At 41.0% G+C, this 23,947-nt stretch overlaps 2 protein-coding genes across 10 annotated transcripts in view; one reads left to right on the top strand and one right to left on the bottom strand.

Moving 5' to 3' along the window:
* Positions 1-23,947, bottom strand: part of ATP2C1 (ATPase secretory pathway Ca2+ transporting 1) — a 164,730-nt gene that overhangs the window by 132,520 nt on the left and 8,263 nt on the right. For 2 of the 9 annotated variants that reach the window (XM_072726828.1, XM_026015518.2), the window contains exons 1-2: positions 679-816; positions 214-396 (exon numbers count right to left, since the gene is read on the bottom strand). The exons of 2 other annotated variants lie outside the window; for them this stretch is intronic. Coding sequence is in view for 2 of the 7 variants with exons in the window: in XM_026015517.2 (XP_025871302.1) it covers positions 214-219 (6 nt within the window). In the remaining 5 variants the exon portion in view is untranslated. Of the gene's footprint in view, positions 1-213; positions 397-678; positions 907-23,947 lie in introns of those variants that run through there. 5 more of the 9 variants (XM_072726829.1, XM_026015519.2, XM_026015517.2 and 2 more) reach the window with 4 other exon arrangements.
* On the top strand, positions 246-23,605 carry LOC112932540 (uncharacterized). The gene is made up of 6 exons (XM_072727424.1): positions 246-336; positions 776-1,693; positions 1,883-1,972; positions 19,971-20,032; positions 20,812-20,884; positions 23,183-23,605. The coding sequence occupies exons 1-6, from the start codon at positions 246-248 to the stop codon at positions 23,428-23,430; spliced, it is 1,482 nt and encodes a 493-aa protein (XP_072583525.1). The 3' UTR covers positions 23,431-23,605.

Raw genomic sequence — 23,947 nt, 5'->3', positions numbered from 1 at the left:
TCAGCCCATAGTGCCTTAATTTCCGAAATGCCCTATGTCACCAAAATAAATGCTAGTATCCCAAGAAAGCAATTCCTTGGATACTTCACAAATGGGTGAAAAAAAAAAAAAAAAAACAGGAAAATAAAAAGGTGGAAAAAAAGAAAGGCAACTTAAAAGCAAACCACCACACCCTCAACTCCGCGTTGCAATCCGTCTGCCAGGGGCCTTTACCTTCATTTTCCATCGAAACTGCACTTGGGTTGATGGCTACAAAGTCTTTAGTGTCAGCCGCGGCCACACTGGGAATAGAGAGGAGAGGAGGACAAGGAAGAGAAGCCCCCGGAATCCCAGGCTGTCACCCCCTCTCCCGGCCACACGTCCCACGGCTGCTCCCACCACCCCTAGCAGCAGCATCTGCAAGAGAAACCGGGAGAAGCGGCGCTGACGGGAGACGCGCAGAGGAGGGAGCCCCCGCCCCGCCCCCCCCGCCTCAGCCCCCCGCGACGCCCCCAGCTCCAGCCGGCGGGGCGGCGCCCGAGAGACACCCGCGGGCCGGGGTATCCCCCGGACGCTCCCTCCCTCAGGACCTGGAAGTTTCTGGAAATGAGGGGCACTAGGTGATACTGGTGCCCTCCCGAAGCCCCAGAACCCGGTCCTCCGGGCTGCGGGGATGGGGGCGGGGATGGGGGGACTCACCCGCGAGGCTCGCGGGAGCGCCCCGCACGCTTGGGGCGAAAAGGAGTGGCCCGCCGAGCGGCGGCGCCAAGCGGGAGCCTGCTCCCGGCGTGAGGAGGGAGCGCCCTGAGGGCGGTCGGGGAGGGGAAAGGACAGGAGGTGAGGGGACCCGTCACGGTCGGCCCGGCCGCTTCGGCGCGGCCGCGCGGCTCTGCTCCCGCCTCCGCCTCCTGCGCTCGGCCCCTCCCCGCCGCCCCCCGCCCCAGCACGCTCCGCACTCCCGGGCCCGCCGCGGACCGAGCTTTGTCGCTACTACTTCCGCCGCGAGAGGAGCGCGCGCACGCGCACTGTCACGCACAGGCGCAGACGGCGGAAGTGAAGCTGCCGCCGAGCCGCCCGCCGCCCGCCGCCCGCCGCGAAAGCGTGGTTGGTTGCGGGTGCGGAGCGGTCCCGCGGGAGGGCGCGCCGGGCGCGAGGCGCTCCCCGGCCCTACCTGCCCTGTGGAGGCTGCTCGCCGACCTCCGGTGCCCGCCCGTTTCCACGCACGCACTGGGCGCGAGGGGCGGAGGCCCGGCCGCTTCCCAGCCCCGGCCGCGCATTGTCGAGAGGCCGCCGCGGGGTCGGGCCGAGCGGGCAGGCCCGCGCGTGCTCCGCGCCCCGCAGGTGTTCGAGGGGCGACCTGGGGAGCCCCCTGCCCACGTCGGGATGGCCGTCACAATCTCGGCGGGCGACGCGAGGACCTCCGCGGGAAGGGGCGAACGCAGAGCGACTGCGGTCCTCCGTGGGACTTGCCACCCGCCCTCGCAGGCCCCGGGACGGCCGCTTGGCTCCGACCGCGGGCGCAGGTCGTCGCGGGGCGACTTCCCGAAGTTGTGTGCGGCCAAGGGATCCATCTACTCCAGGGCCCGTGTGTGCGGAGACAGCGAGCATCAGCTGCAGAGCTCGGGGGAGGGGCTCCGCCTTTTCAGGTGTGTGGACCCGAAAGGTTGGAACACCCAGCAGCTAACTGAGCGTCCGCACGTGGAAGCCGGAGAAGGTGAATCACCTTCGGCCACTGGCTGTGTCTTTGGCCGCTTGAATCTTTCACTTGCTCAGCATCTTAACCCAGACAACCCCCCTCTCCCCCCGCCATAAGTAATTTTTTTTTTTTTTTTATGGACAGTTGATGTTAATAAATAAGCCTTGGTAAACCAGAAAGACTGAAACGAAGTCCTCTCACACCCAGATCCGCTAGAGGGCAGGGCTACACCTGCCGAGTTCGACCGCTTCCGCCACCAAGAACCCGACGGCAGAAGTCCTCCCTTGTGTGCTAGAGGTATTTTTCTCCATTAACACTTTTTCTCATTAAAACAAAAAAAAAACAAAAAAACTTGCCCCTTATCTCAGATCCTGTAACATGTTCTCTGACCACATGTTCGACGTCAAAATAAACAACCGAACCGGGTTACCTGTGTTCCCCATTTAATCCCAAATTGTCTAGGGTCAAAAGTTCTGGACAGCTTTCTAGATGCACTTCTCAATGAAGAAACGTTAAGGTTTTATTCGACGAAGTCACTTTAAAAGTCCCAAGCCATAAATATGAAACTAGTTTCTAATGTCCCGAGTTCCTATCCACGACGCTTCTGGCTTACATGCTTAGAGATTTTTGCCTACCCAGTGGTGTTATAAGCATCATTTGTCATGCAATGAACGTGCTATCTCTTGCTCAGTGTTGTGATTAATCTTTAATGACTATTAGTTACTATCCTTTTGGACCTTGACGCCACAGCATCCTATTAAAAACATAAGCATCTAAAGTAGAAGATGCAAATGTAGACATTATTTGAGACTAACCTATGATCTTACAAAATAGAGAGTAATTTCCCTGTACAGAATCTGATACTGGATTGCTTTAATTAGCTCAGAGATTTTATCTGAGGTAACTTCAGAATTATCGGTTGTGCACTGCAATGCCCCAGCATTAACACTGAATTCATAATTAACTCCACCCCCTTCTCCCAAAGATGTATCTCACCCCATGGTTTACACCTAAAGTAGCTTACACTGGAATTTTACTTTTTGCTTGCCTAAATTGTGAAAGCCATTGTTCCTATTACTAAGGCAAAAAAGAAACTGGATAAAACCAGCTTTGTCCAGAAGAATTATTACATACTGCCTGCATTCCTAATCCACCATCGGTCGTCTCACAAATTCCTGGGCTTGGGAGCAGCAAAAGCCTTAAAGGATAGCTGCTGGTTCAACCACTCCCCTGATCCTTCACCCTCATCAGCACATCTCCACAGAGTGATCCTCTGTTCTGTGTCTGAACACCTCTTCCACCCAAGCTAGCCAACATCAGTAGCACCGACTTTGACTTCCTATGTAAGTGAAAGATAGCATTTATTAACACTATTCAAGCCAGAGCAGTGGGGAGTGCTTGAACTGTGAGCTTCAGAAATCCTTGTCCTCAAAAAAGAAAGAAAAAAGAAATCGTCGTCTTTCTCTCGGTTTTGTCATCTGATCAGCTAACCTGCCATGAGACTTTTGTGTAGCAATCTCCACCTCCTCATCTTGGGGGAAGGGGGCTAAAATATATGTACGCTGCCTTATGTACATATACATATATATGTGTATATACATTCACCTATACATAATGTACATATATATATTATATTTTAGATACAGATGTAAGCATAGATAAGTATCCTTTTTCTCAAAAGATTGTGAGGATTTGATAAAGACAGGTTGTATTTTATAGGCACTATAAAAGTATAAGATCAAACAAGTGAAAGCATGGACTATCAGCTACCTAGAATGAGATTTTTTTTTTTAAACAATTTTTTTTTATTATTTATTTATGATAGTTATACAGAGGGAGAGAGAGAGAGGCAGAGACACAGGCAGAGGGAGAAGCAGGCTCCATGCACCGGGAGCCCGACGTGGGATTCGATCCCGGGTTTCCAGGATCGCGCCCTGGGCCAAAAGCAGGCGCCAAACCGCTGCGCCACCCAGGGATCCCCCTAGAATGAGATTAATGGCAGTGAAACGTATTATGTTCAAGTTCCTTCTGTTTTCTTCTTTATGAATCATTCTAAAAACCCACTCGTTTGGTTCTGAATATTTAACCTGCAAAATTAATTAAATGTGTCTGATACATATGAGCAATAAAGGGGAATTTGTCAGGCCTCTCTGCTTGGTGGAAATACTACAAATAGGGAAGACTGAGGAAGGACTGCCATAGTGTTCTATTTATACTGCACCTTGTTACACAAAGGATGTAAGGCATCTTGTTTTTGATATAAAATGTGATAGCTGACATTTTTTTTAAGATTTTATTTATTTATTCATGAAAGACACAGAGAGAGAGAGAGGCAGAGACACAGGCAGAGGGAGAAGCAGGCTCCACTCAGGAAGCCCGATGCGGGACTCGATCCCAGGACTCCAGGATCACTCTCTGGACCAAATGTGGCGCTAAACCGCTGGGCCACCGGGGCTGCGCAATAGCTGACATGTTTATAAACCTAGATGATAAAGAAATATGTGGCCTTTAGGATTTAAAAAATTAACCTGGGAAATGTTATTTTTAAATCTTTCCTCAATGTTTTATTTTAAAAGCTATTTTAACCTTGTTTTTAAGTACCAAAGGTTTATAGTTAAGGAATTTCACCTAGTGCTAGAAAAAGAAAAAAAAAAAGTCATTTTTTAAGGTAGATATGTTAAAAAGCCTATAAAGATGTAATGCTTTATTGTTACAAGCTAACCTCAAACAGCAACAGCAGAAGTATTTTTCTTCCTGTGGGAGAAAGGACATGCTAAGGGTCAAGTCTGGGGAAATACAGTCTTACTGTGAGAAGAGTCTTAGGGAATAAGTGTCTAATAATCACCTGCCAGAATTACTGTACATCTGCTTGGTTCTATATCTTAGCAGTGCTGGAAGAGTAAAAATAAGAAGCAAGAATAAAAATCAAATGAGCTCAAAAATGAGCTACGTGTGTTTGGTTGGCTTTACTAGCACAGAGATACCCAAGTAGTTTACAAATATTTTATCAGCCCACAAAATTGCATAGCTTCTACACTTGCTAACATTCTAAATATGAAATGCTTGCTGAAACTGAGCAAAAGAAACTAGAGAATTTAAAGTGTGTTTTTTTTAATTAAAAAAAAAATCTGGGACGCCCGGGTGGCTCAGAGGTTAAGCATCTGCCTTCGTTGGGCTCAGGAGGTGATCTTGGAGTCCCGGGATCGAGTTCCACATCGGGCTCCCTGCATGGAGCCTGCTTCTCCCTCTGCCTGTGTCTCCGCCTCTCTCTGTGTGTCTCTCATGAATAAATAAATAAAATCTTTAAAAAAAAAAAATCTATATATGACTCAGTTTCCCCATTCACAAATTCTGAGGTTTTGGTGATAATTGTGATCTTTGGTATGTACTACCAATCTTCTAGATTGGAGGTGAGGGTAATTGGGGGCACAGGTGAGGATAAGAAAAAGGAAGAAAAAAGTGAGTATGAGTCCCATATCCAGAAGTCATCTCTGGACTTCATTTTTCCCACAGAATATAGACATGCAATATCCCATATTAATATTACATATACCCCCAAGATTTATCTTGAGATAAAATGTACCCTTTTAGAAGATATTCTGTCTGGTTTCCAAATGCATAACGCATCTCTGGCCCAAAAACATTTGTCTGTTAAGTATATATCTAATAAGGACCCATTGAGTAAATGAGTAATCTGGAAAATGGTCATCATGAATACATATTTATTGTTGCATGAGTAAACATAATCCCCATCTTTGACTTCTCTGCTTGCTACCTATGATCAAACTAAAACATGAGCTTCTACTGTCCTGTAAAGCAAAGAATTAAGGGATTTTCCAAGGTTTAAAATTGAACTTAAATCTGAACCACAAAGGGGTTGACTAGGATAACTTGGTCTGAACAAGAATAAGTCCTAATCATTGTATGAACTATTAAATTGAGTACTGCTCAACGAAGATGAAATTTCACACCCAGATTTTGAACCCAAGTAGCCATTTGAAATTAAAAGATAAGGATGTTGATGTGGCTGCTTCCTTGCACAAGGAAATTTCACTGAACTTTTGCTTTGGGTTTTGATGGCATGCATATCAATGCCTGGCAAAGTCAAAAGCACTACAATTTCCTGCACAGTCTTCAGTTATTACCCTAGGTATCCAGGAATCTACTCTTAATGCTTAGACAACACAGTTTGGAGACTAGGTATAAGCAACAGGCCTTAGTATAGCCAACTACATTAAGTTGCCACTGGCCGCATCTTCTCCTAATTTTGGGAGTTTTACAGATAGGTTGGTGTCGTAAATTAGTTGAAACTATCAGACGGATTCCACATTATATATACCGGCCCCTTGCTGTGTTTGCAGTAATAGCTTAGCCTCCTCCCATTCAAATCCTTCCTCAATTTCACATCAGAAACATTTTCAGTCTCTGTTGACTGTGTTGCACACTGGGGTTTGAGAGAGCTTTAAGGAGTACCAAAGACTACCAAAATGGTACATTTCACTCTTAAAAGTTTTCTACCCCACCATTTTCTAGAAGTCAAATATTTTTTTGCAAAGCTTTCATCTTTGCCTGAACTTGTCCCAAGTCCTTTCAGGCCTCCTGCAGAAATCATCTCTCTCCACTGTGCTTTCCGTTGTGAGAATAAATGAGAAAAAAGGCACAAAAATGCCATTATGATAATAAATTAAAGAGGGAGATCAACGGCACAGAAATTGCTCAAGGTTTTATGAGGATTCAGAAGCTTAGCCCTGGACAGTCATGCACAAAGACCCTATTCCTATCGAGCGTTACTACACAAAATAGGGAACTCCCAGCAAAGAGACAGGTTTACAAAATAGCCAACAGAAAGGAGAATTGCAATTTGGCAAGATGGTTTGCAAGATAGATGATAGAGGAGAATTACAAATTGGCAGGAAGGAGTTCTTGCAACATAAGCAAATTGTTAAATCTTCAGGTTAGAGAATCCATCACTACAAATAACGATCAGATGGAAAATTAGATTAGCATTTTATATATATATATATAATATATGCAATTATTATGTGTGTGTATATATACACCTTCAGGGTACCTCCTTGGTTATAAAAGGCAATGTTTATGTAGCCCTATTTCAGAAGATATTAAAAATAATATTGCCCCCCAAAAATAAACATAATATTGCCAAATATTCTATATTGGGAGGATTAAGAAAATGAGAATTTTGGAAAGAAAGAGAAAAAAGGCTTTCTACAGGCCAGGAACAAATAAGTTGAAGTGCAAATTAGAGGCTTGAACTGGCCCAAGCAGTCCCTAGTTCAAACAATTGAATGCAAAACTATTTTCTAAGAAACTACTACCTCAATCATAGGAATATTAGCATTCAAAGCAAACAGTGTCCCTCTCTAGATTATTGAACAATAAGCTGACAAACTAGAAATGGCATCAGGCCCTATGAGGAGAGCAAAAGGAACTCTCTGTTATATTCCAAATGATAAAGTACATCTTGTAATGATTGTTACCAGTGATCCTCAAACATCCATTCCCCTCCAGGATCATTAGTCTATATTAGTGTTTCTCAAAGTATGGCCCCCACTACCAGCAGCATCAGCATCACTTGGGAACTCATTAGCAATGTAAATTCTCAGAACCCACTCAGACCTACTGAGTCAGAAATTCTGGGTGGTTGGACTCAGCAATCTGTGGTTTAACAAGTCTTCCCCATAATTTTAAGTGTTTAGAAGTGCTGCAGCCACCTTATTACTCCACCAACCCCTCTTCAGAAAAGCCAACACCAAGGATGGCAAAGTAGTGATCAGAGGAAGTCAAGTCCTTTAATACACAATTAAGCTAACAAATCAACCAAGTCCTGTCCTACCACAGGACTTCCTTTTTTTTTTTTTTTTCAGGACTTCCTTTAATATGAAATACTAAACAAATTATATTTTCTGTTGCTTATAGCTGGGAGCATCCTAATTGATAAAGTTTAAATGAGAAAAAATAGTTTGCTTTAGATAAATAGGTTAATGTATTAGTTGGTTGATGATTCGGCTGCTCCTAGACAAGATGAGAGAATTCAAAATACTATGACAATGCAAATTATAAAATGTTAAATAATGTACTCTAAATATTAAAGGCAATATGTTAAATAATGTACTCTAAATATTAAAGGCAATGTTAATCAATGGGCAGTTACAGAATAAGATGTCAGGGAAACTGAACAAGGGAATATTGTCTGTTTTTTAAATTAGGTGATTTCCATATTAGCATAGAGAGTAAAGAATTGGCTATTAATTTCAGAAACTCCTTTGAAAAATTGTACTTAATTACTAATCAGGAGTTTTTTTAAATTATGTGATTCTGCACATTATTCTTGAAAACTAGTTCGATTTTAGAATTTTTATTTTCTTACATAGTTGTATGTCCTAGACCAGATTTTTTCTAGTTTAATTATTTTTTCTTGTTTAATTACTCAGGTAATGACTACTTAGTGATTCTACTGTGAAATTGCTAAAATAAAATTAAGTTTAGCAAAGTCATTTTTTTCCAACAAACTTGACAAAAATATTTATTATTTTGAAGCTTGCACATCAACTTGTTTCTATTTTCTAACTTAGGACAGTTAAAAAGCTATGACATTAGGGAAAAAACTAAATATATTCTTCCCTAATTTAAACGATTAAATTGCTCATTTTGACTCTGAAAAAGCACTTGGAAAGATAAAGATTGCATACTTGATTAAAGAATTTGTATTACTTTTAAGGAAATTCGAATCAATTTTCACTGAACAGTCAGCAAAACACATTTGTTTAGGGCTTTTCACTTGACATAACACTTCCATGTACATAATTAAATTTAATCCTCACAACCTTGTGAGGTAAGCAGAGTAGATCTTCCTAATTGCTTTTTATAGCTGACAAGGCTGCAACTCACACAGGTGAAACTCTGAACAAGAATTTCTCACTATTCAGCGTCAAAGCCGGGAATCCAATATCCTCTTAGCTCCCAGTTCCTTAAAGCTATCTCAGTGACCCATTAGAGAATATGTGAGAAGCTGCCCTGTTTATTGAATTACCTTTTACAAATTGTCATTTTGTTTTGTTGAATTCTTGCATCTTTTTTTTTTTTTTTTAATTTATGATAGTCACAGAGAGAGAGAGAGAGAGGCAGAGACACAGGCAGAGGGAGAAGCAGGCTCCATGCACCGGGAGCCCGATGTGGGATTCGATCCCGGGTCTCCAGGATCGCGCCCTGGGCCAAAGGCAGGCGCCAAACCGCTGCGCCACCCAGGGATCCCGAATTCTTGCATCTTTCAACTCAATGGGGCACTCTGATACCTTCATGGGCATTAACTCTTAAGCCTAGAATATCTGCCCCATAGCTCATTTGATGGCATTCAAGAATGTATTAATTAATAAGGACTTGATTTTATGACATTCTTGGCCATTGTCTACATCTATTCACTTGTTCTTATTTAACCTTCGGACACTGGGGAAATCATGCTCCAAGCAGAAACTATTTTAGAATCCCTTGGGTTTATCTTTTCAGAGTTGAAATTACTGCTAAAATGGAAGTGTAATCCTAAGAGTAAATAATTACAATCAGGCATTTAGAGAGATTATTCAATAGGTAATTGAGATATGTTCATTAATATGCTTTATTGAAAAATCAACAGAATACATATTAAACACATGTAAGGATCTAAAAGCCACTGAACAGTATAGGAATAGTGATTTTATCATTCGAAGTGGTAAAGTTTTCTTTCTTCTGATCTTATAGTTATATTTATATATAAACCAGACTAGGGGCAAGGAATAATTGAGAGATTTTGTTTTAAGTGTTAAGATTTCATAATGGTTTTGGATAGTATGAAGGACATACAATTACACCTTTTCTACATTCCATTATTTAAATCAAGAATTACAATTCTCGGGGATCCCTGCGTGACTCAGCGGTTTAGCACCTGCCTTTGGCCCACGGCGTGATCCTGGGGTCCCAGAGATGGAGTCCCACATTAGGCTCCCTGCATAGAGCCTGCTTCTCCCTCTGCCTATGTTTCTGCCTCTCTCTCTCTCTATTTCTCTGTGTCTCTCATAAATAAATAAATAAAATCTTAAAAAAAAAAAAAAGAATTACAATTCTCAGTTGCTGCATCACTTCAATCAGTAAACAGCTATGAAGGAAGGAATTAAAAAGATAAAAACATATTTTAGATTACTTTTATGATGAGGAATAGAAGCAGGAAAATGTTCACCTTTAGCCCAGAAAGCTGACTTAGAGCCTGCATAATTTCGATAAGGATCAAATATGTACTATTTACTACATATTTAAAGGGTCTCATGACTGCCTGTACATCTCACTGATAGTTAATACCATGCTGAATGATAAGCACCAGAGAAATCTTGAGAAAGTAGTTCGATGAGTAGAAATTTGAAGAAAACATTCATAATCTAATATTCCCTGCACATCCCCTCCCCCATGAGCACTGAGCATAAAACCACCAGCTTCATACAGCAAAAGTGCAGCTCTTCCTGTCCCTGTGCTACTTAAATAAACTAAGTTGTACCATAAAATGTCTCAAGAATTGTTTCTTGACCATCTCACTCAATGATCTCACAACACTTAGAGCAAGACGCTGTTCAAGGACTTCTTGCATTACTAAGGATTATATAATGCTACTAGGCATAGGGCAGCTATGGTGAAAATGGCCAGTTAAGAATCTACAAAGATTTAAATCATCATCACTATCCCCCTGGCTTTGGCAATGGCTCTCCATCTTCCAAATGGCATACATGCTTGAGAAGGTACAAACCCTGTCAGCTTTGATTTTTGAAAATATGCATCACCAAGTGATCTACATCGATTGCATTGATGGTTCTCAAAAGTACCACCCAGGAACTTTTTAGAAGTACAAATTCTGTGGCACAACTGCAGACCTACTGAATTAGCAACTCTGGGGGTAGGGCCCTGCATTCTATCATTTTAACTAGTCCTTCGGGTGATTGCAATGCTAAAATTTGAGCACTGATCTACAGGAAACTTAAAACTTTCATCTAAAAATTTTTTTTTTTCATCTAAAAATATTTTGATCATGCCAGTAGTCCTCAACTCTGAAAAATAGTGTCAGGGTGTATATCAGTATTTTAAACCTTTTCCAGCATTTCTCAAAAAATGAATTAAATTCTTAAAATAACATTCTTAAAGTTATAGGACTTTGACTTTCTTTGAGTAGATACCTGTTGGCCTAAAACGAGTTATTTTACATGACCAGGGGAAATGACATCAAGACCATAAAGAGATCACATTTTTCCCCTCTTACATAACCCTGAGCTTCACGTTAGCATAGCCACAGTTTGGTATGGAGGAAAACAAAAATTAGAGGGGCAATGCACGGACAATGGAGCTATAGTTGTGTTTGCAGCTCTAAGTCAGTCTTTGTTTTCTTATTTCAGGTCAGGACCTTTGGAACAATGCATCTTTGACCAGGTATATCAAGCTTTAGCAGCCTTGTTAGATGAAAGAATGAGGGGAAGCTTCATTAAATAGAAAATGCCATTCTATTGAAACAGTGTATTCCTTAGAGAAATAGTCTCAGCCTTTAAAAACAAAACATATTTTTAAAAAAGCTGTATAACATTTCTGAGGCTATAACATTTTTTCTAAAGTACATTATATAGAAATCGTATGTTGGGGATAGAGCAAAAGGATCATATTTAAGACTAATGAAATAGGATTTTACACTATTCAGTAAGTGTAAACACTTTGATTACAAACTATGCACTCCTATAGACCAAAATACTTCTGTTATATTCTTTATTTATCTTGAGATGTACTTATAGGCTATAGCCTAGTTTAGAGGTAAATATTATAATAGAGGTAATGGTATAGGACACAATTATAAGGACTGCTTATATTAAAGGCAGTTAATTGTAGAACAAAGGAAGGAAAATAAGATGAGTCAGGAGTTTCTACTAAGCAGATAGGGACGCCTGGGTGGTGCAGTCCCCCATTAAGTGTCCAACTCTTGATTTCAGCTCAGATCATGATCTCAGGGTTGTGAGATCGAGCCCTGTGTTGGGTTCTGCACTGAGCATACAGTCTGCTTGAGATTCTCTCTCTCCCTCTGCCCATCCCCCTACTCACACTCTCTTTCTCTCTCTCTCTCTCTCTCCCAAAATAATAAATTAATCTTTAAAAAAAAAAAAAGAGGAGGATATACATGAGAAAACTGGGCATTTGAATACATCACCAAGGAGCAAAATATAGCAAAGAAATCCAACATAGAGGTGATTTTATCCAGAGATAAGTTACAGTAACTACGTTATAATTGCAAATAACAGATGAGTTTGTAATAGCTTGATTACATCTTAATGAATTCTTAAAGACTTTCTTTAGTGCTATAATCTTTCTACTGTGTAGTCTTTAACAGCAATAACATGCTTTTGCTCTATGTGTGTTAACTGCCCTGCTTGGAAGGATAGTAAATGATGTGTTTAATATTGATTACACCAATATAGGAATTTTAAGGTCTGTTGTATTTGGAAATTATTCCATTACAAATAATAAGTCCTTTGCAAATATAAATGGGGGTATGGGTAGGGGACCTTTGAGATTTAGCAGTATTAGAACATCTCCATCTTCATAGTGCTATCTACTGCAGAGCAAAATACACTGAAAGAACATCCTCTATCACAGAACATCCTCTATCTTATTTGGTGGAGTTGGGACCTCAAGCTGTTCAGAATAGGACCACATACAACATTACTTTACTTTTGAAACCACCCTATAGCATGGACTCTTGTGTATTAAGTATGGTATAAATACCATTTTTGTGTTATACCATTCCTCTAGAGCTGGATTTTCTCAGAAACCTAGGCAACTTAAGTTTCAGGGCCATTCACTTACAGAGGCCCCTTTGAAGGTCCTTGAAGAGACTCTAGCAATGTTCTCATAGTCTTATGGTTTGATAAAATTTGCAAAGGATATTTTTGCTGCAATTAATTTCAGAGTTACTCTTTTTGCTGACCTTTCCTCCTTCACACTTTTCCTATCAAGTAGCATTGGAGCACCCAAGGGCAAAATTTTGGATTTGGCTTACAAGAAGTTGAGATGGAGATATGTTTAGATTTCATTTGGATTTAGTGAGGTACACAAATAGGGTTTGTAGTCCTGTTTGTGTGCGATTAAGTTATTGCTGGCTGTCCTGGTAGGGAAAAGACATCCATGAATATTTCATTCCCTACTATTCTAAATTACAAGGCCTGGGATCCCTGGGTGGCTCAGTGGTTTAGCACCTGCCTTCAGCCCAGGGCGTGATCCTGGAGTCCCAGGATCGAGTCTCACATCAGGCTCCCTGCATGGAGCTTGCTTCTCCCTCTGCCTATGTTTCTGCCTCTCTGTCTCTGTGTGTGTGTGTGTGTGTGTGTGTGTGTGTCTCATGAATAAATAAATAAATAAAATATTTTAAATAAATAAATAAATTACAAGGCCTGAAATCTTTATATATATAAATGCATCCACTGGTGCCTAGCACCTGAAGTATGTGGGTGGAGATAGAGAGCCAGAAGCTAGACTATGGAACTTTCATATACTGTTATAAAAAAAAAAAAAAACAAATATAAATTAACCATGTTAGAGTATCCAGATTTTTTTATTATCTCCTTAAAGAATGTGGAGTGATTGTTAAAGAATCTGAAACCCAAAAATGTAGGAACAAAACATCTTAGGGTACACTAGTTAGTTGTTCAAAACACTTATTTTTCCAGATTTTGTGATCTCAAATTTAGCACCCAAATTTGTAATTTGTTGTGATTTCTTATTCTATTCTTTTTTTTTTTTAATTTTTATTTATTTATGATAGTCACACAGAGAGAGAGAGAGAAGCAGAGACACAAGCAGAGGGAGAAGCAGGCTCCATGCACCGGGAGCCCAACGTGGGATTCGATCCCGGGTCTCCAGGATCGCGCCCCGGGCCAAAGGCAGGCGCCAAACCGCTGCGCCACCCAGGGATCCCTCTTATTCTATTCTAATAGTCAACTTGTCTCTAATTTAACACTTATAATTTTATATTATTTTTCTTAGAAGTTCCCCCAAATTGAATGACTTTCAAACCTCTGTTAAAAAAGGGACAGCAAAAAAAAAAAAAAAAAAGGGACAGCAGGCCCAAAATGGAGTCATTTATGCTAAGTGCCATGCCACCAAACTGAGACATACTACCCAATTTAATTACAGTTTTAGCATCTCCCAGGAATGGCATCTTAGTCATCTGGAATCACCTGGTCAGCACTAGTGAAGTAATCTGCCTGATAGACCCCTGCCATCCCCTGAAGGAAGATAAACTTGCTACAACCAGTCTGCTTTTTTACTAATACAACTTCCTTATCTCTTTCCCTTGTTCCTGTAAAAGCCTTTCATTTTATATATCTTCTCAGATCTAGTTAGGATGCTGCCCAATTTGTGAATTGTTGAATAAAGCCAGTAAGGTCTTTAAAATTTACTCAGTTGAATTTAGTTTTTCAACAGATTTGTTGGCAGCAGTGGGATCCAAAGGAAATTTCTGATGGATTTCTAGAACAGCAAGAAACATGAGCACTGGTATCCACAAACCCTTCAAGTTCTCTTTCTCACCATTTCTGAAGGCTGTGGATAAATTCTTCTCCATTCTGATCTCTGCTGTCTTTGTCTTTTGTTTTTTTAAGATTATTTTTATTTATTTGAGAGAGAGCATGAGCAGTAAGGAGGAGGGGATGGAGGGGGAGAGAGAGGGACAAGCAGACTCCCTGCTGAGTGCAGAGCCCAATTTAGGATGCTCAAGCAAGTGATCCACCCAGGCTCCCCAGTGAACTCCTGCTGTCTTTGTATTGAGCTCCATATCTAATTGGCTTTCTATTCTAGATCAGCAAGTCCGTTTAGACAGACAGAAAGCTCTAATAGAATGTCAGTTCTTAGCTCTTGATTCAATCCACAATTCCCAGTCCAGGGCTTAGCAGGTCAGTTTAAGCTGGAAGAATATTCTACTTAGAACTCAAGTCTTTAGCCCTTTGTCCACAGTTCCTCATTTGATTTGAATCCCAGTCCACAGTCCCATTTGTTGGGGTATGCTGGTTCCATCTTTTCCCCAGTCCCCAGTTCTGTTTTGGGAATTGCTGGGGGTACACACAAGGCCTTTTATTGGCCAGTCCACAGTAACATCTCTTTTGTTACTTTGGTGTGTTAATATGATTATTTTGTGTAGGTAAAGGCCATTGCTAAAGACAATATCAAAAGCCAAAAGCCACAAAGTTGGTAGGCATGAGTCAAGCACTTAAAAGCTTTTGAATGCTCACCACTTAACTCTGAGACTCCTGAATTAGGATAAATTGGTCATGGAAGAGTTAGACTGACACTAGGTCACCTGTCAACTTTAAGAAAATTTCTGTGTAATAAAGTACAATGTAAAACACCATTACCTTCCCCAACCTAGCATCACATTTCTCTTAGGTATTAATTTGGTTCCCAGAGACCCAAAGTGTGGATAAAGAGATGGATCTTGGAATGCCTGGGTGGCTTGGGATGCCTGGATGCTCAGCGATTGAGCATCTACCTTCGGCTCGGGGTGTGATCCTGGGATCTGGGATTGAGTCCCACATTGCGGTCCCTGCAGGGAGCCTGCTTCTCCCTCTGCCTATGTCTCTGCCTCTCTCTCTCTCTCTCTCTCTCTCTCTGTGTGTGTGTGTGTGTGTGTGTGTGTGTGTATGTGTTTCTCATGAATAAATAAATATTTTTAAAAAGAAAGAAAGAAAGAAATAGATCCTTAATTCCCAAAGAATTCAGTGTGCCATCTTCTAGCACACCTGCTTATTTTATGCCTAAGAACTGTAGTCCTGGAAACTGTAGATATCTACAAAAATAGCAAAGTCTTACTAAAAACAACCTAGAATTATAATGGCCATTCTGAGAACTATACCAATTAGATGAGATTGTTCATTTAAGAAGTGTACTTGAAATCAAGGGTTCCTAAATCAAATAAACAGAATTGAATACCTATTTTAATTGGCATGCAGAAGCCTCCAAAATGCTTCAAAATTCCAAAGTAGCTCCACTGAAAGATATGTTGCAAAAGGCTAATGTAAAATAAAGATATAAGAGACACCCAAAACAAAAGACTTTAAGACTGACATAACTCCTATTGCTCCATCCATCCTCCTTTGAGTATTCTTTCTAGTAATCATCTGTCTGAATTGTCTTAGCACTCTGAAGAGACTATAAGACTGTTAACAAAAGTCTACCAAAGCAGTGGTCTTACAGATGCCCCCATATCTACCTTTGAAGGTGGACCCCCATATCGGCTCTTCCAGGGTTGACAGGACTCTGAGGGATTTTCTGGTAAACTGCTATAATTTATAGTTTACAGTTTATAATTTACAAGCTCCTCTTAAACAGCCAAGGGAAACTAAAAACTGATGGAAAACCTTACCAAATTCTGGTAAATACTGGAACCTACAAATGGGATCCTGGTAAAAGTTGGCAGAAACCAGCAAAGGGTGAGAATTCTTACCAGGGTCAGCTCTCCCAAATCTCTGTCTATAATGCCTGCTGGAAGGATGAAAATAAAGTTTCATGTTATCCCTTCCTTTCCAAATCCAGAGTCATTGTTTATTAATCTCATCTCTCTCAGGGACAGCCCTTATCTCCTTATTTGTCTTGTTCTGTGTCCTGAGAGCTTCACTTGGTAACTGTCAGGTCAAGGACCCCAAAATACAGCCAAACAGAAATGTGGGTTATACTGTATTTGTGGTTAGATATGGCTAGACAGGGGATCCCTAGGTGGCTCAGCGGTTTAGCACCTGCCTTCCGCCCAGGGCGTGATCCTGCAGTCCTGGGATCGAGTCCCACATCGGGCTTCCTGATGGGGCCTGCTTCTCCCTCTGTCTGTGTCTCTGCCTCTCTCTCTCTTTCTCTGTGTCTCTCATGAATAAATAAATAAAATATTTAAAAAAAGAAAAAGATATGGCTAGACAGAAATGTGGGTTAAAGTCCATTCGTAGCTAGGGTCCTACCAAACTGCTGCCAGCCCTCAGAGAAATGATCTAAGTCTTTCTTTCTTTTGGCTGTCTTTGGGAGTGGCTTTGGACCTTGCCAGGATAATATCTTCTGTATCTTCTTTGAGGATGCCTCTTGCATACACAAAGGGGTTGTTCGATAATCTCAGGAATATTAACTCTTTGCCCCAGCTGAAAACTGAGAAGATATCTGAAAGGATTTTTTTCAGTTTCTCTGTGGTCAGAAATTGGCCAAATTGGAAGCTGATATTCAGAGTCTGATAGAACTTTTTAAATGCCTTTTCTAAGCTAAATGTACCCAAAGGGAAATAAAACTTTCTGAAGTCTTTGTGAAAGGATTTATTAAAGCATTCCAAAACAAGGCTCTAAATCCAGAACGTAAGAATCTTTTTGATTTTCATCTAAGTTGAAGATCTCCCTGATATAAAGGAGCAAACTGAAGATAATGTAGTTGGATGAATGGTTTAGCCATTGATATCATTTGGCTACATTTAGGCTACAACCTAGTTCTTTGAGGAATTAAAAGCAACTATCCTTGTCTTGGCAAATTTTGGAAAACTAGAAATATAACTCTAGAAACAATTCAGCTTTACCAGATGAGTAGGGAAGGTCCTGGCAGGTCCAGGAACCTGAGGATATTTTGGGGACCTTGAGGAGAGAAGAATTCACCCAAACTACAGATACTGCCAGTAACATCTGATGGAGGATCTGTGGTTTGGCTTCTTGGCCTCAAGAGGTTTTAAGAGTTTAATTGGAGAGTTCTTATGTGAAATTCCAACAGAACATGCTTTATTTTTTTTTCAGAACATGCTTTAAAAGAGCATATACAATCCATTGCTATTCCTGCTGCATTTATGTAAATAATCAGACCAAATTTAGTGTAAACAGATTAGTCTTATTATGGTCATTTTTGTAAAAAATGAGAGTGATTGCAGGAGCACCTGGGTGGCTCAGTTGGTTGAGTGTCTAACTCTTGATTTCAGCTCAGGTTGTGATCTTGGGATTGTGGGATCAAGCCTCTCATTGGACTTTTGCTCAGTGGGAAGTCTACTTGAGATTCTCTGTCTCCCTCTTCCTCTGCCTTTCCTTCCCACACTCTCCCTCAAATGAATAATTTTTTTTAATGAGGGTGATTGCAGAGAGAAAAATTATGCTTGTACCTCTGGGGTATTAGACCCTAATCCTGTTAATTGTCTTTAAAGTTTTATCATATACCTACAAACTGGACTGGATCCTGAATTCTAGTTTCCTCAAATATCAAGCTATGATTCTCCAAACTGATTTTTTCAATTTTCTCCCACTTTTCTGAATCAGAATTACTAAGAACAAAGACTATCCATGAATCTCCTTGGAAGGAAGTATATTAAAGTCCTCACTAACCAGATTGGCAGTCAAACTTCAGGGATTTGAACTTTGGGAACCACATCTCCTAATTAACCTGCTTCTTTACAAGACATGGGATCAAGAGGATCAAAAACATTTCCTTCCATTCCTCCCTCCCTCTCTGACCATCCTTTTCCTATTTTTTACACCAGGAAGTCCTTTGTGATTCTTTTGTCCACCTTTTGCTCTGACCTGGAAAGATAATGCCATTGTTCACGTATCTCAGGCCATTGCAAAGGGGAGTAATCCAAGCTACGAATGACTATTGTATTTATCCTGATGTTGGTCACCCTGTAGTTCTGCCCATCGTAAATTTCTCCCTAATTTCCAATACCTCAGTTTCTATGGAACAAACTCAGCCCCCTCTCTGTCATGTCCATTTCCCTGTCTCCGGTTAACAATCCCAAACTTGGGAACTTGCATCCAGGATCTCTACAAAGAAAGGGGTAACCAGAGTAAGATTGCCTGTGTGGCCTACAGACCTTTAAATTTTATGGGCCTCCATGACTGTCACTTTTCCAGTCATGGGTCACAGACTCAAATGGAAATGACTAGGAAGCATTCATGATTCAAAATCAGCTTCCTTTGGTAGATCACTGTTCCCCTGGCTAGGAATAAGTGCCAATGAGACTATGATCAGGAACCTCTCCTTAATTCTTGGAGATATGGCAGAATGTCTTGCTAAAGCAATAGCTGTCCAACAAAAAATTCTTAAACTCTCTGACCGAGGTAGTTCTTGATAATAGAATAGCCTTTGATTATATTTTAGCTGAGCAAGTAGATGTGTGTGGCAAACACCAGCTGGAACACTCAAATTAACATTTCAGGGGAAGATGGAACTCATCTACATAAGATCACTGAAGAAGCCACTTGGTTTAAGAAAGTGACTCCTTCAGGACATCTAGGTGGCCCAGTGGTTGAGTGTCTGCCTTCGGCTCTGGGCTTGATCCCAGGTCCCAGGATTGAGTCCCACGTCGGGCTCCCTGCATGGAGCCTGCTTCTCCCTCTGCCTGTGTCTCTGCCTCTCTCTGTGTGTCTCTCATGAATGAATAAATAAAATCTTCAAAAGAAAGAAAGAAAGAAAAAAAGAAAGAAAGAAAGAAAGAAAGAAAGAAAGAAAGAAAGAAGAAAAGAAAGAAAGAAGAAAGAAAAGAAAAGAGAAGAGAAGAGACTCCTTCAATGGGGTCTTTCTTCAACTTATGTGATTTTTATTGGTTTGAGTCTTGGGGAAACATGGCTCCAAGGTGAATTCCAGACACTGAGAATTCTCCTGCTTATAATAATCACAGTGGCCTTCTTGGTGTGCTGTATTCCCTCCAAAGCTTTTAGTGCCTGTTCCCAGCCACTAGCCAACAAGCAAATGATTTCCCTAAGACTTGAACATCAGAAAAGGAACAAAGAGAATTGCCAACTTAGAAATGTGAACCTGAAGTCATGACCTGTGAATACCACAGGGATTCAGCAGAAAGATACCACGAACTGTAAATACCACAAAGAAGATGAACAAAAGTTGCAAGAACCTCAGAAAAGTAAGTAGGAGTGGCACTAATGCCTTTTGTTTGGATCACATCTCTAGTTAGGTTGAAAGTCTTGCCAAAGGTGGGGAATCATTAAGAAAGAGACAACAGTACCCAAATGGGATCACTTATGCTAAGCCCATGTCACCAAACTGAAACCTTTTTTTAAAAAGTATTTTGTTTATTTATTCATGAGAGACATAGAGAGAGACCGAGAGAGGCAGAGGGAGAAGCAGGCTCCATGCAGGATGCCTAATGTGGGACTCGATCCCAGGTCTCCAGGATCACACCCTGGGCTGAAGGCAACGCTAAACCACTGGAGCCACCGAGGCTTCCCACCAAACTGAGACTTAATAGCCAACTTAATTACACTTTCAGCATCTCCCAGGAATGGAATCTTAAATCAGTCAATCTGGAATCATCTGGTCAGCACTAATGAGGTAGGTAATATGCCTGATAGACCCCTACTGTCCCCTAAACCAAAATGATCTTGTCACAAACAATCCACTTTTTACCAGCATAAGTTCCTCTGCTTTTTCATTTTGTACAGCTCTGCAGAGCTTTTATCTGCTAGATGGGATATTGCCCAATTCATGAATTAATGAATAAAGCCAATAAAGTCTTTAAAATTTACTCAGTTGAATTTTGTTTTTTAATACCTCTCAAAAACATGGATCTCTACCTAAGAGGATTTAAGTTGTCTTCCCTGCAGAATAGTTACAATGGTTTTATTTTTAACCTCTATATCCTCAGTAAATGAAATAAAATCTAATATCAAAGAAAGAAGGAAGGAAGGGAAGAGCGAGGGAAGGAAGAGGAGAAAGGGACCCATCTGGGGGAAGTATCTCACTGTAAGGTAGTGAATCAGGATCTAGCGTCAGACAGACAAGCAAACCAGGAGCTAAAATCTTTTAACTGCTCTCACTTATGAGTGCGTTCCAAGTTATCTCACTTCCTTAAACCTCAGTTCTCTCATCCATAAAGTTAAGGGATAATACCATTGATTTTGTAAAGTTACTATGAATATTAAATGACAATGTATGTAAAGAAACTTGCCAAGTTCCTGGCACATATTAGGCACTTAATAAAAATGTAAAATTCCTTATTCTTGAGTACATAATCAAAGTTGAACATCTTCAAATAGCCTTACTAATATGCTGCCTTTAGGATGAGCAGGAAATAACTAATTCTAGCATTTTTTTTTATGCTCTCTTCACAGCAAATTACAAACAGTACAACATACGTGGGAAGTTCATTTCTTTTTCTGTTAAAGCATGGAACTGTCGTACGAGGTGAGAAAATACGTCATCTTCCATTCTGAACAAAAGTTAGCAAATAAAATGTTGCAGACAAACTGAGAAGTAGAATAGGATGGCAAATCTAGAAATGTGCATTCCTACACATTGCACTACATTGTAGTGCACAGAAAAGGGTTTTACTTTGAGTTAATGTGCATATTTCAAAGACAAAGGTTTGGTGTTTATCCATTTACTGGGTCCTGTGTTTCAGGGGCATCTTTACAGTAGATTAGGAAAGTGTGGGAACAGATAACAGGATTAGAAATAGCTCAAAAGTCAACACAGGGTCCAGGTATCTCGCAGACATGTCTAACATTTTATAAAAGTGATAGATGACCTATGATAATATGGACACAAAGGAGGGAACACCCTTAGAAGGGACCATAATAAGCATGAACTTGTCAGTATTAAATTCAGGAAAAGGGAGTGGAAGATAAAAGGGGCTTGATATTAAGGAAAAGGAAAACAAAACAAAACAAAACAGTGGTTAAAATGCAACACAATAACCTGAAATTTCTCAGTGCTCCTATTCATCAGCAACTTCAAAGTATACTTAGTTATTTATCCTTATGCTGGAAGGGGTTTTAAAACCCATAAAACGATGGGTACAAGCACTTCATTGGTCACTCAGGCTCAGAAAATCTAGTCACTGGTGCATAAGCTTTTCACCAGAGGTGTTTTTCTAGGTGTAGTCATAGTTCCTTTCTTTGAAAGAGGATTACATCCTACCTGAATTTCCAAAGACATTTGATTCTGTCTTCTTTGGCCTCAGATTCCAGAGACACATGCACAGATTGTGGAGTATTTACCATTAACCAAATAAAACAAATGAATTTTAACTGATACACCTGTACCCTCTCTTTGTTCCTTAGGTTTCCGAATTGTCCACCTTTCTATTGCTCGTTGCACTAGAATCTTGGGACTGGAAGAGATCTGATAAGATACTTAATCTTTTCTTTCATGATGTAGAAAGCATCACTACAATATCCCCCAAGGAGATGCGTTCTGCAAAAGGTGGCCCATTCCTCTACCTTTCATTTTTTAGAAAGTTCATCCTTAGGATTGTATCACAACCTTTCTCTGAAAATTTTTTCCATTAGTTTGGCTGTTTCCTCTGGAACATCTCAAATGCACCTCCACTTTCATCTACAAATTAATCCTATGGGTCTAGTGAAACACATAAGAAACAAATACATACAAAAACCAACTATGTCTTAAATTTCTTCCTCTCAAAAGCTAACATCCAAGATTCCTTCAAGCACTTCTGTGTCAGGATAACATTTATCATCCTCCTAATCCCTTCACCACTACTGACCATGCCCCCATCCCATGAACCAGTTCTACAGGCTTATATTCACAGTGCCTTCCATCTAACAGGGACTTTGCTAGTCATCCAGGATATACGGGGGATCAAACAGCCCCCCAGGACCAAGTTGGGAAAGTCAGAAAAGATTGCCCTAAGGGACTTAAGATTGAGTTAAGATCTGAAAGAAGAGTAAATACTAACTAAGGGAGGACAGTGAAGGGCACAATTGGAACAAAGACCCCGGCTGGGAGTGGCAGGGGAACAGGGAGAAGAGGAAGAAGGGTACTGTAGATGGGGTGCAGAGAGCAAAGGGAGGCAAGATAAGCATGCAGCAGGAGAGGATCAGGGCCAGACCACATCAGGCCCTCCACATCGGGCAACTTTGTCTTTATCCTACAAGCAAGTAGAAGCCAATGAAAGACTGTAAGCGTGGGGCTGGGGAATTTCCTGTCAGGTTTGTGTCTCCAGGAGACCTCTCTGACTGTAGTTGGAAGAACTGCTTAGACAGGACAGCAGTGGTTAGAGGAAGACCAAGAAGAAGGCTGTTACAGCATTTCAGACAAGAGGTCATGATGGCCTCTGGGCTAAGATGGTGAGAGAGAAGACGACAGATTGATTCAAAGGATGTTTAGGGATAGAATCGAAAGAACTTGGCAATAAATTAGGTATTGACTGAGGGAGCCGAAAATGCCAAGGATGACTCCTAGGTCTCTGCCTGAATGATAGATGGATGGTGGTGGTGCCATTTGCTCAGACAGAGAAGACAAGTTTTGGGGAGGAGAAGAATAGGAGAGTGAGTGCTAATGACTAGAAAGCCATTCGTCTTCATGCAAGCCATCAGTTACAATTCTCAGGCATCTTGCAGGTTATGGAGTGCTGCAGACTGAATGTTTCTGTCCCCCCCTCCCCCTGCCACCAAATTCATATGTTGACTTCCTACGCCCCAGTGTGATGATATTAAGAGGGGGTCTTTGGGATGTGATTAGGTCATGAGGATGGAGCCCTCATGAATGGGATTCATGCCCTTGAAAATGAGATCCTGAAGAGTTCGTTCCCTTGTCTCCTTCTGCCACATGAGGATGGAACTGAGAAGTCAGCAATCTGCAACCAGGAAGCGGGCTCTCACCAGACATTGAACCTGCCAACCCCTCGATCTCAGACTTTCAGCCTCCAGAACTGTGAGAAAAAATTTCTGTGGTTTATAAGCCACTCAGTCTATGAGATTTTGTTATAGCAGCCTGAATGGACAAAGACATGGAGAAAACCACTGGAGGCTTTTTTAAGTAAATAAATAGCTCCTTTTTTTCTTTGTAATTTCTCCCTGCAAATAGAGGAGACTGTTATTATTACCCTGATAAAATGGTTCAACTTTTAATATCATATTCAATAAAATACTAAGGTTAGCTTCATGTTATTATAGCAATTTAACTACCAGTGTTACCTATATATAATCACACGAATTCCAGAAGCAGGGTGCAGTCTCTGCCCTCTATCTTACACTCTACCAGATAATCTTTTCCTCTTGGTTCTGAAGGATAAAAGCTTTTTTTCCTACCCAAGCACAAGGACATGGGCCAAATGTCTTTAATTTCCCCGAGATGTCATTTGAACTATCAAGTGTTTCATGACTTTTTAAAAAGAGGCTTTAAAAAATAGATAACTTTGGGGATCCCTGGGTGGTGCAGCGGTTTAGCCTGCCTTTGGCCCAGGGCGCGATCCTGGAGACCCAGGATCAAATCCCACATCGGGCT

This window comes from Vulpes vulpes, chromosome 11 (genome assembly GCF_048418805.1).
Source record: "Vulpes vulpes isolate BD-2025 chromosome 11, VulVul3, whole genome shotgun sequence".
Lineage (NCBI taxonomy): Eukaryota > Metazoa > Chordata > Mammalia > Carnivora > Canidae > Vulpes > Vulpes vulpes.
This window is presented reverse-complemented; position numbering and strand designations above follow the sequence as displayed.